At 42.3% G+C, this 13,229-nt stretch overlaps 1 protein-coding gene across 11 annotated transcripts in view; it reads left to right on the forward strand.

The window, feature by feature from the left end:
- Window positions 1-6,757: 6,757 nt before the first annotated feature.
- Window positions 6,758-13,229, forward strand: part of MSRB2 (methionine sulfoxide reductase B2) — a 49,037-nt gene continuing 42,565 nt past the window's right edge. For 10 of the 11 annotated variants that reach the window (XR_011248107.1, XR_011248106.1, XR_011248105.1 and 7 more), the window contains exon 1: window positions 6,801-7,256. Coding sequence is in view for 7 of the 11 variants with exons in the window: in XM_069547428.1 (XP_069403529.1) it covers window positions 7,139-7,256 (118 nt within the window). In the remaining 4 variants the exon portion in view is untranslated. Of the gene's footprint in view, window positions 7,257-13,229 lie in introns of all 11 variants that reach the window. The other variant, XM_069547424.1, reaches the window with a different exon arrangement.

Consider the following 13,229-nt stretch of genomic DNA (forward strand, 5'->3'; position numbering starts at 1 on the left):
AAATCAAAACTACAATGAGATGTCACCTCACACCAGTCAGAATGACCATCATCAAAAAGTGCACAAACAATAAATGCTGGAGAGGGTGTGGAGAAAAGGGAACATTCTTGCACTGTTGGTGGGAATGTAAACTAACACAGCCACTACGGAAGATGGTATGGAGATTCCTTAAAAAACTAGGAATAAAACCACCATATGACCCAGCAATCCCACTCCTAAGCATATACCCTGAGGAAACCAAAATTGAAAAAGACACATGTATCCCATTGTTCATTGCAGCACTATTTACAATAGCTAGAACATGGAGGCAACCTAGATGTCCACTGGCAGATGCATGGATAAAGAAGTTGTGGAATGGAATGGAATGGAATATTACTCAGCCATAAAAAGGAACTCATTTGAGTCAGTTCTAAGGAGGTGGATGAACCTAGAATCTATTCTACAGAGTGAAGTAAGTCAGAAAGAGAAAGATAAATATCATATTCGAATGCATATATACGGAATCTAGGAAAATGGTACTGAAGAATTTATTCACAGGACAGCAATGGAAAAACAGACATAGAGAATAGACTTACAGACATGGGGAGAGGGGAGGAGAGGGTGAGATGTATGGAAAGAGTAACATGGAAACTTACATTACCATATGGAAAATAGATAGCCAACAGGAATTTGCTGTATGGCTCAGGAAACTCAAACAGGGGCTCTGTATCAACCTAGAGGGCTGGGATGGGAGGGAGGTTCAAGAGGGAGGGGATATATGTATACCTATGGCTGATTCATGTTGAGGTTTGACAGAAAACAATTATCCTTTAATTAAAAAAAAAAAAAAAAAAGAACACAGAAACAAATTTAGACTAGTCTTAGAAAGCAGAGGACCCAAAGGAGTATGGAAGGCAGAGAAAGCCTTCACATTTTAATGGAAGAAAATGAATTAGCATAATCTAGGGATAGAGAGACAGAGAAGGCAATGGCACCCCACTCCAGTACTCTTGCCTGGAAAATCCCATGGACAGAGGAGCCTGGTAGGCTGCAGTCCACAGGGTCGTGAAGAGTCGGACACGACTGAGTGACTTCTCTTTCACTTTTCACTTTCATGCATTGGAGAAGGAAATGGCAACCCACTCTGGTGTTCTTGCCTGGAGAATCCCAGGGACAGGGGAGCCTGGTGGGCTGCCATCTATGGGGTCACACAGAGTTGGACACGATTGAAGCGACTTAGCAGCAGCAGCAGCAGCAGCAGCAGGGATAGAGAGAAGATGGCCCAGGAGGTCAAAGACCACCCTCAAGTTCCCTGGGCCAACCCAGGTCATCTGAAATCATGCCAGTCTTCAGAGCAGAAAATATGTTAGTCTTCTGGAAGAAGAACTGAACCTCTTCAGTTCTTGGTATGGTAAGTGCCAGCCATACCAATTTGACCTGAAAACTGCTGTGATGTGGAGGCAGAGTCAGATCAATCAGGAAAATAACAGATTATTTAAAAATAAGTTTTATTAAATATGTAACATCTTCACTATTAAAATTATAGACAAACTAGACACATGGTATTGTCTTCAATTTATAAATCAACTATGATATAAACAATACTGAAGCCATTAAAATTAAGATACATTGATTGATCGTGAACAATATCCATAAGCCTCTAGACTCATTTGGTGGCATAATTTTGATATTTAGACCATGCAGTGGCACAATGAGAGAAGAAACTTATAAAGTCAATTCAGTTTTGAATATAGATGTGGAAATTCCTTAACTAAATATTGGCAAACTGTCTAAAAATGTGTAAAAAAAAAAAATACTGAGTTGGCCAAAAAGTTCATTTGGGTTCTTCTGCAAGATGTTATGGAAAAACCCAAATGAACTTTTTGGCCAACTCAATACATGGCTAAACTGGGTTGATCTCAAGATTTCAGTGATGGCTTAACGTTAGGAGGAAGTTTATTGATGTAATGCTCTACATTAACATAGTGAAAGAGAAAGGCCATATCACTAGATACTGGAAAACCAGCAAATAAAATTCAACACTCACTGAAGCAAAATCTCTTAGTAAACTAAGAATAGAAGGAAATATCCACATCTTAGTAAAGTTTACCAAAAATCTACAAAAAATATCATGTGCATTGGAGAAACATTAGAAGCATTTTCTTTAGAGTCGGAACAAAACAAAGGTGCCTGCTTTCACTACATCTATTCCACGTTTATTGGAAGTCCAAGCCAGTTCAATAAGAAATAAAAGATATAAGGACTGGAAAGAAAGATGATCTAACAATAAGATTGTTTTCATAGACAATTCAAGAAACTCTTCAAGAAAAACTGTGGAATATACGAAGAGAATTTGTCAAGACAACTAGATAAAATAACGATGTATTAGAATTGCATTCAAAAACACAAATAACAAATAATTAGAAATTAGAACATGAAACGAAACACAAAATAGCAACAGAAGTTACCAATTTTCTATGAATAAATCTAACAAAAGATGGGAAACTCCTTTATCAATAAACTTTATCAACTCCTTTATCAATAAAATAAACCTACAGAAAAATATAAAGTAAAACCTAAATAAATGAGCCATATTATTTTAATAAATACTATCAAAAATAGCAGTTGTCTGCCCTTTAACTTGTAAATTCAATGCAATTTCAATGAACACTTCAATAACATTGTTTTTATACAACTAAATTTCACGTGAAAGGTGATCGTATATTTCATTTGGATGAATGAAGAGCTGAGAAGAGCTTTTGAAGAAGGGAGACATCTATTCACTAGATAGTAAGGTTTAACATAAAATTATAGGATTAAAACAGTGGGTATTGCCATAGAAAAAGACAAATAGGATAATGGAACAGAATAGACTGTTTAATAAACGGATGTTTAATAAAATGGTTCTGACAATTGTCTCTCCATACAGAAAAAGACAAAATTAGATCCTTACCTCACCCTAGACACAAAAGTTAATTTCAGGTGGACTTAAATATGAAAACAAAACTGTAAGCTTTAGAAGATAAGAGAATATCATTATTATATAAGATCTGTTAAAAGAAATAGATTTTAAAAATCCATACAGGTAATTAAAAGACACTTGTTCCTTGGAAGACAAGCTATGACAAACCTAGACAGCCTACTAAAAAGCAAAGACATTATTTTGCCTGCAAAGGTCCATATAGTCACAGGTATGGTTTTTCCAGTAGTCATGTATGGATGTGACAGTTGGACCATAAAGAAGGCTGAACACCAAATAATTGATGTTTTTGAACTGTGGTGGTGGAGAAGACTCTTGAGAGTCCCTTAGACTGCAAGGAGATCCAACCAGTCAGTCCTAAAGGAAATCAGTGACTATTCACTGGAAGGCCTGATGCTGAAGCTGAAGCTCCAACACTTTGGCCACCTGATGTGAAGAACTGACCCACTGGAAAAGACCCTGATGCTGTGAAGAAGAGGAGGCAGGAGAAGAGGAGCAGGAGGAGAAGAGGACAGCAGAGGATGAGACGGTTGGAGGGCATCACTGACTCAAATAACATGAGTTTGAGCAAGTTCTGGGAGTTGGTGATGCACAGGGAAGCCTGGCGTGCGGCAGTCCATGGGGTTGCAGAGAGTTGGACACGACTGAGCGACTGAACTAACTGCTTGATACAGGTAAAATGTTAAAACAAAATATTGAGTAAGAAAAGTAAGTTGGAAAAGAATGAATACATTTTGATAATAGTAGTATGCGCTGTTTGTGTAAAATTATGTCTGCACATGTATGGGAACGAATGCAATAGAAGAACATAAGCAAACTCTACAGGCAGATAACTCTGACTACTCAAAACTTAAAACTTCTGCATAAAAGATATAGTAAAAGATAAAGTAAAAATTAAATTCTCACAATGGGAGAAAATAATTAAAACCCATATAATCATCAAATAATTGATATACTTAATAATAAAGAATTCCAACATGGCTGTAACCAACAATCTAAAAGAGAAAGAGACAAGAATGTAGACAATTCACAAAAATTGTGAATTGGTAACTATTAAGCATCTAAAAAGATTCTCAACCCCGTTAACAATCAGGGAAACGAAAACTGAAACCTGATTTTGAAATTGAAAATGATTTTGCACCCATTATATCAGCAAAAATTAGTAAATCTCATAACATCAAATATTGGTTAAGATGTAGGGAAATGGACTTATACAAATTATAGGTACCACCACTTTGGAGAGCAATTATTGAAGTTCTAGGAAAGCAGAGGAGAAGGCAATGGCACCCCACTCCAGTACTCTTGCCTGGAAAATCCCATGGATGGAGGAGCCTGGTAGGCTGCAGTCCATGGGGTCGCTAAGAGTCGAACACGACTGAGCAACTTCACTTTCACTTTCATGCATTGGAGAAGGAAATGGCAACCCACTCCAGTGTTCTTGCCTGGAGAACCCCAGGGACAGGGGAGCCTGGTGGGCTGCTGTCTATGGGGTCACACAGACTGTCACACGGACACGACTGAAGTGACTTAGCAGCAGCAGCAGCAGCAGCAGGAAAGTGGAAGATGCATTAATCTCTGATTCAGTCGTTCTAGATGTCTTTTCTAAAGTAATCTGGGGTGAACAAAGAGGTTTGTACAAAGTCATTCATTTGTAACATGTTAGTTTGGTTTGCAATAGCAAAGAATGAAAACATCTACTGTCTCTAAGTAAGATAATGGATATCCTTTGCTTTGTCAGTACAATGCATTCTATACAGCATTTAAAATGAATGAAGTAGATCCGTATCTGTGTCTTTTACAATAAATCTTGAAAAACCAAAATATTGAATGATAAAATCAAGTTGTAAACGCATACTGACAGATTTTAGAGCACATTCCTTGGAAGGAAGGCTATGACAAACTTAGACAGCATATTAAAAAGCAAAGACATTACTTTGCCTGCAAAGGTCCATATAGTCACAGCTATGATTTTTCCAGTAGTCGTGTATGGATATGACAGTTGGGCCATAAAGAAGGCTGAGTGCCAAAGAATTGATGCTTTTGAACTTGTTTTTTTTTAAGTTGTTGTAGGGCTTCCCTGGTGGCTCAGACAGTAAAGAATCTGCCTGCAATGTGGGAAACCTGGGTTCAGTCCCTGGGTCAGGAAGATCCCTTGGAGAAGGAAATGGCAATCCACTTCAGTATTCTTGCCTGGAAAAATCCCATGGATGGAGGAGCCTGGCAGGCTACAGTCCATGAGGTTGCATAGAGTCGGACACGACTGAGTGACTTCACTTTATGAAAAGTATAAATATAAATATCTATGCAAAAATCAGGTGTTTCCCCTTACTGAATTCTTTCCTTGGGATTTGCTCCCCAGAGCAGATTTGCCACATGGAAGGATATGATGAATTCTATAATATTGTAGATTTTTTTCCAGAAAAATTATGCCTCTAAATAGAGGCAATGCATGGGTATATCTGAGTTTCCAAAGCACTGTTAATTTTGGTTTTTAAAAAAATCTATTATTTAATATATAGGAAGTAGAGTATTGGGCTCTTCAAATTTGCAAGTCTTTAATTATTAGGGAAGCTAAACATTTTCCCAAGTGTTTGTTCACTATTTGTATTTTCTCCTGTGCAAACCATCTGCTCATATCCTTTAGCCATCTGTCCAATCAGAGCTGAGTATTGTCCAGCTATTAATAGATATTAATTTTCCTTACATTCAGAACAGTAAATCTTTGTATATCATTACATCACTCCCCTTACTGTTTTCCTATTTATTTTTCCAATTTGGGACTGTGATGGTTAATTAAATGGGTCAATTTGACTGAGCCAGCAGATTTTCAGGCAATGGGTTAAATATAATTTGGGTGTATCTGCCAGGGTGTTTCTGGAAGACAGGAGCCTTGGTGGAGTCAGTAAGACTGGTGGCCCTCCCTAGAAAGGAAGGTGAAACAACCACTTTGGAAAACATTTTAGTAGTTTTTAAAAGTTACACTTATCTTATAACCTAGCCATTCCATTCCCAGTTATTTACCCAACAGAAAGGAAATCACATGTTCATACAAATGAGACAGGCTGGGACCTGGGACTCTGAACACTTTGCTATAGTGCTTGCACCTGGACAAATGTCTCCTCCAGTAACAAAATACAAAGAAACTATAAGGGACTGAAAAATAAGTGCATGCATTTGGGACAAATTATGAACAACAAGGTACAAAAAGACCAAAATCACAACTGCCATTGCTGCGGAGCCAGGAGCAAAAACAGGGTACTGTGCATACACCCTGCACACAGCACCATCAAGAGGGTGGGCAAACCACCCAAAGAACCCCTCCAGCATGACCCCTGGACCCGCCCCTACCCTCACTTCATATAAGGAAGCAGTTCACCCCTGCTCAGGGAGGAATCAAGGGCACCTGTTTCTTGTTTTCACTCTCTCCTGTGGAGCACAAGTCCCACTTAAGCCTTGTCTGAATTTCTTATCTGGCTTCTTTATCAATTTCTAGTCCAAGAACTGTGGTCGGTAACACAAAGATTTGTACAGAAATGTTCGCAGCAGCTTCATCTCTAATAAGGAAAAATTGGTAACTATACATATCTATCAACAAGTGACTAGATAAATACATGTGGTACGGCTATAAACGGAATAGTACTCAGCACTAACAAGGAAAGAACGGTTGCTATATGCAAAAACTGGAAGGAGTGTCAAGACATTTATTCTGCATGAAAGAAACTAGACCCACCCCCCTCCCCCAAATGGTTCCATTTATAAGCAATTCTAGAAAATGCAAACCAACTAAAACAGATTAGTGGGCTGGGGGTGGGGAACAGAGTGGGAATGCATGCAGTTAGGTGGGACCAGAGGAGGAGCCGCAGGGTAGAGGCAGGAAAGGGTGTGGTGGAGGCACGCAGGGAGCTGGGGGGTGGTACATGAGTAGAGGGTACCAGACAAGGCCAAGGGGAGGCAGATAGGGACAGGAGCAGAAAGGGATTAGCAGGAGGGATGGAGGAACTGGAGGAGTGCGGGGGCAGGAGCTCGGGAAGGTTAAAAATAGGCGGAGCGGAGCGGTGGCTGTAGTGCAGACAGGAGCGGAAAGAGGAAGGAGGCGGAACCGAGTCTCGAAGACGGGGGCGGGTTCTACGTGAGTGAGCGGGGCCGTGGCGTGGGCTCCGCCTGGCCGCGCTAAACGTCATGGCGCGCCTGCTGCGGGCTCTGCGGGGCCTGGCCCTCCGCGAGGCGCCCGGGTGGACTGCGCGGGGCCGAGCGGACTGCGGCGGCCTCCGCGCAGGTGCTGGATCCCCGCAAGCAGGTAGGCCTCGCAGGCCCCGCCCTCACCTCCCGGCTTTCGATTTTTGTTCGCTTGCCTTGTTTCGGGGGCCCCAGCCGGCTGGTCCTGGACCTGACTCGTCGATTCTCCGGAAGCTCCGTCGGAGAGCTCCTGCCCGCCCACCCCCTGCCATCTAAGGACTGCGGGCTGTAAACTTGCAGGGGCGTGGGCGGGGGAGTCCCTGACCCGTATGAGGGTTTGTGGAAAAGTACAGGTCCTCTCCTCCCACGTGCACACATACTTGTTTTGTTTTGTTTTGTATAAAATGTACTCTGGAGCCGGGCTTCCAGGTGAAGGACGGCGGTTTTGGGTCAGCAGCCCGCCCAGAGCGCTCTCTGCTGCAGCCACCCCCTGCGCTGTTAATTACACTGTCCCCCTCATCCAGTTATGCCTGCTGCTTTCTGCGTCTCGGAAGCAGGCAGTTCTAACTTTGCATGCCTGTGGATCTGCTCCCTGACCTCTATATCTGTGTTTCCAGGACCCAGGGGGAATGTGGGGACTCGTAATCCCTTCCCCCCTCTAACCTGATAACCATCGTTAGTCAGTGGCTGTGACACAGACGGGGGAAAGTGTGCGTTTCTTCTACGACATAGCTTTGGCTGCTCTGTGGGATTGGGGCACGCTGACACCTCATCCTTTAGTACAGAGTCACTAAAGGGGATTCTAGTGGGATCTTGGGTCAGCTGGCACTGTATTTCACGTCCAGTTTGGGGGACACAGTGCCATGTGTTGATTGCCTTTCTGGGCAACTGCCCCAGCTAGCCCATCTTAAAATCCATTTGTTATGTGTCCATTGAAGATATTTAAAGATAAATATCTGTGCTATAAATGTCCCCAGTCACTCGGAATTCTTTTTATCCCCTGAAAACTTGAAAATGTAGTGTTAAATAAATAAAAGCCCTGCCAGGGTGCAATGGGAGCTGATCAAATATGACTTGGGGTCACTGACTTCAGACCCTTCCTGGTGTCTCTAGTCAGCCAATCTCCTACTTGTTCTTTGCCCACTCAGTACTAAGTGTTGATTTCCTGAGAACCACAGGTGGTGCTTCAGGCATCACACTTCTGAGCTGGAGCCCTCCTCATTCCCCTTTAGAGGGTGGTGGTTTCAGCGGAAATTTGCCCTTTATGTTTGTACTTAGTGCTGTCGGAAACAGCCTAATAAATTGCCCTGGAATCTGAGGTTCTTCAGCAACATTAAAATTTGGCCAGACACCAATACTTAACAGGAACTGCCCACTTATCAGACACCCACCCTTGGGAATTTATTCTAAGGAAATAATTCCAAAGAAGAACAAAGTTATATGTGCAGAGATGCTTTTAACAGCACTACTCTTAAGAAGGAGAAACTGGCTATAACCCAAATGTCCATCAGTTAAGGAATGCTTAAGTAAACCATGAAAGTTCAATTCAACAAACTAGTAGGCAACCATTGAGAATGATAGGCAGCTAATAGTTTTGTGGTTAAGGGGTTTCAGTGTTGACAGTGCCACACCCACTGGCTGTGTGTCTTTGAGCATGTCTTGAACTTGGTAAGCTTAAGCCTGTTTTTTTTTTTCTTCTCTTTGTAAAATAAGGATAATGATAATAATAGGGTTATTATACAGAAATGAAAAAACTAAACATGTTTTATTACAGTATTGGTGCTTAGTAGCTATACAATAAGCATTAGTTATAATTACATAAATGAATGGAAAGGATAAAAGTGTAGCTATATTTAACCCTATGCTGTGTACTTAATTATCCACATTGAGGGAAAACTAATCAGACATAACAAGTACAGAGAGATGCTGACAGGGAGACATTTTATAGTCTATACATTTTATCACTTATATACAGTTGTCACTCAAGCATTGTACATGTACTTTTAGCTGTAAACTTAAAACCAGCAGTGGTACACATCGTAAGTAATTATACTCTGTGATAACTTCCATCCCAAGCATTGGGGTCAAAAATATGCTTTGAAGCAAAACAATAGCTTTCCATTAGAATCCTTTAAATTTCTCACCCAGTTCAGCATTATGACCTGAAAGTTAATCAAATGTGTTCCATATAATTTAACATACCAAATAATCCTGGTTACTTTAACATTTCTTCTGAGATGCCTATAAGCCCTTTGGGATACTCAAAGTTAGCTAGAGAAAGAAACTTACAACCTGTTGTCAAAAGCACCACAATATTCCAGGAAAGTTTTTATCTCTTAACAAGGAAAAAGAAAACCAAATTCTACTTTTATACCAGTTTACTATTAATAACAAAGTATATTTACCTAATTAAATCCAGTCTAATCTTAATCACTCCTGACAACATATAAAACTCTTCTCAAAGTTCCCTTTTTTCACAAACCTTTTGTCAGTTTTTGTATCCATATGAGTTGTCCCCACCCAGAAACAACTGAGGTAGGAGATACATAGGCCCCTGGGTTGGACAGCTGGTGTTTGTCAAGTGGAATAAAATTCAACCTTTTTTTCTCACCCAAACCCTCCAATGACAAAGCTAGTGGCAAAAACTGAGCTTGGCTAAAGAGATAAGGTGTCGACTCCTGAGGTCAAAGAAAACTTCCCTGTCTACACATGCGCAGGAAGGCTTCTTGGGGATCGAAAAGGGAGGGGCCCCACCCTATAATAAGCATGGACAGGCACCCCCCAGGCCTCTGCGATGGGATCTATCTTAGCAAAAAGTTGCGCACTTATGGGGAGGGTTCAAGGACCAGTCAGTTGTGGAAAAAAAAGAATTGGCCAAATGTAAACAAAGATGGGGAAGGACTGTCCAATTAAGGGATTTAAATCACCTTTTTACTGGCTTCTCATTTAGGACACCCACACTCCTCTCTGGGTGTGTATTTCTGCCTTACTTCTTATGCCCGTCTCCTCCTTAGAGAGGGTGCCCCTGCCCCTTCTCTCCAGCTGTGTATTCTTCTGTCTTAAATAACAAATGATTTATCTGTATGCCCTCCCATTATTGTGCTGTATACTCTAATGATAAACTTTGTACCTGTTTTTACAGTTTCTGCCTCCTTGAGACATTCTTGCTTTCAAATGAGGTAAAAAGCCAGGACCAGTTTGCTTCTAACCTCTTGCCCCTGGTGGTCTGCTGGCTAGGATTCCTGGCTTTCATCCAGGTTACCCAGGTTCAATTCCTAGGCAGGAAACTAAGCTTTCTCTTCAGAACCACTCACTGTTCTCCCCTCCGAGATCACAACCAGCTCTAGGACAAAATTATTATCATCATCTTTCCTCAACAAAAAATACCTCCATTCTTTATACCTCCTCTCACCAACAACATGTATCCCCCTCGCTTTACACACTGAAGTGCTCCCTCATCAGTTTTAGTAACTTTAATTACATATTATAATTTTTAACCCTTTAAAGCCTTAACCCCCCCAAACTAATTGAACTGTTATACCAATACTTATGTAAGGCAGACTTATGTACATATTTCATAACTGCATATGCAGAGAGAACCAGTTTGGGAATTTCAGAAGTTTCATCTTAACCCATTTTTTTTCTTGGAGTCTAAAGAATACTGTTGCCATATGTTGTTAAAAAAAATTCTTTTTCTTTATTCATAATCTCATAGCTAAAAATTTTCAAATAAATTGAACCCAAATCTCCCATTTTTTATAAAAGACAAGAAAGATACCATTCACACAAATGGAATATACACTCACACACCAGAAGACAGAACTGTCACAAATTCTTCAAGACGATAACCAATACAGAGTCCCCAGCACAAATGCTCCTCGACATCACACCCATGTCAGAACCAATTGGCGAAATGCCCAAAGAGTATTTTGTGCTCAAAGAGAAGTTAGCCCGGCTGCACACGGGTGGACTGACTTACTGGGTCTTGGAGATCAGCTCATCCAGACACGTTTCCATTCCACCGAGGAAAAGTGTACTTTGACAGCCAGTGCCGAGCAGCGGAGAAACAGGGAGGATCCCCGAAACAAAACGGATTCGGCAGCTGCTAAGAATGTCCCTCATACCCGCCTCTTGGGGCCAGCAAGCCAGGAGCAGCAGTTCCTCACAGCCACCCTGGCGCGTCGTCATGGCCGCAGCGCTGCTCAGGAAAATCCCGAGGGCCAGGTGCTGCGAGAGCGCAGCGGTCCCGTGGTGAGAGCTGAAAAGCCTAACTAAAAGTAGGGTCCCACTTCTCGCTGCTCAAAAGCCAGTAAAGAGGCGAGAATGGCGAAAAATTTGCTTAATTTCAGAGGCCCGCCACCTGGGCTTGGCGGGGCAGGGGCGAGGAGGACTCCTGTCCGAAGGTTGACTCCCCCGCCCCCCTTCAGTGCGCAAGAGCTTTAGTAGGTGATGGGAGGGGGCTACAGGCAGAAACAGCACAGTCAGCTCTGACAGTCATCTTGAAATCGCGTATGCGGCGATCTAATCGGTGCCATTGATTGTTTCGCGTACAGTTCATCTTCAGTTCCGGGGCAGGTCTGTACCTATTTCCAGGCCAGCTCTGAGAACTGTGGTCGTTTATGTCATGGCTGCAGTCTGATCATGTTTATTTCTTCCACCTGGTGGGGGTTTCGGTATAAGACAGCTCACGGGCTATACGGCTCAGAATAATATCTGCATCCCTTGAGAAGGAACTAAAAGTCGTTGACTTTGCTTAATGACTAAATTATTATTATTTTGTCTAATTTGACTGTTTGCTTTTGTTTCTGTATTTTCTCACTTCTCTGATTAAATGTTGGTGGTTTTTTAAAATACACTTTTTATTTGGCTATTCTGGGATCTTAGTTGTGACAGGTAGGATCTAGTTCCCTAATCAGGGATTGAAGCCAGGCTCCCTGCACTGGGAGCTCAGAGTCTTAGCCACTGGACCACCAGGGAAGTTCCTGATTAAACTTATTCTTTGACTAAAGTTATTTTACAGACAAAAGGCAGACTGAGGACATGTTGGGGAAGGACCATAGGATCCTGCTCCATTTCACTAGGACACTGCATCTCGGTTTCCTTCCCACCTGCCTGCTTGCCTCCATGTATCTTCAACCTGTATATCGAGGAGAGCCTCAGAGTACAATCCTCAGGCCTTTCTGTTTTGTCTTCACTCACTGACTTGAGGATCTTTCAGCCTCCAAGAAAAAGACAGCTTCAGGCTGAGGAATCCTAAAGTTCACATTTCCACCTTGGACCTCTCCCTCTCTGTATCCATATAGCCAACTGCCTACTTGACACCTGCACCTGAATACCTGATAGGCATTTTAAAAGTTAACAAATTCAAAACCATGTTTCCAAACCTACTCCTCCCGAAGTTTTCCCCATCTTCCAGAGCCCAGAAGCTGTGGCTTATGACTCTTGACCTTTGCTCTCTCTCACCTCCACAACTGGCCCATCGGCAGATCCCCCACTCCGCCATCAGACTGTGTCCACCGTGTGATCACGTCTAAGCCACTACACTGCTGCAACCCCAATCCAGGTCTCTGCCTTTCAGCAAGGGATACAGATAATATTCTGAGCCATAGCCTGTGAGCTGTCTTATAGATACTGAAACCCCCACCAGGTGGAAGAAGTAAACATGATGGTTAGACTGCAGCCGTGATATACGCTGCCGCAGTTCCCAGAGCTGGCCTGCCTCTGTAATGGTTCTCCTGCTTCAGCTTTCACCCTGCTTCGTTTTTTTTTTTTTGGAACGAATGCCACTAATTCTTTTAAAATATGTTAGGTCATTCCATGTCTCTGCTAACCTTCCACTGCCTTCCAAACTCATTGAGAACAAAAGCCAGTGTTCTTACAAAAGCCTTCAAGGCCTGAACATCCCTGGTGGGCCAGTGATTAAGAATCCACCTGCCAGTGCAGGGGACATGGGTTTGATCCCTGGTCTGGGAAGATCCCATGTGCCTTGGAGCAGCTAAGCCCATGCACCACAACTACTGAGCCCACGCATCTAGAGCCCGTGCTCTGCAACTGCCGTGAGAAACCCATGCACAATAATGAAACAGCCTCCACT

This window comes from Ovis canadensis, chromosome 13, assembly GCF_042477335.2.
Source record: "Ovis canadensis isolate MfBH-ARS-UI-01 breed Bighorn chromosome 13, ARS-UI_OviCan_v2, whole genome shotgun sequence".
In the NCBI taxonomy this organism is placed as follows: domain Eukaryota; kingdom Metazoa; phylum Chordata; class Mammalia; order Artiodactyla; family Bovidae; genus Ovis; species Ovis canadensis.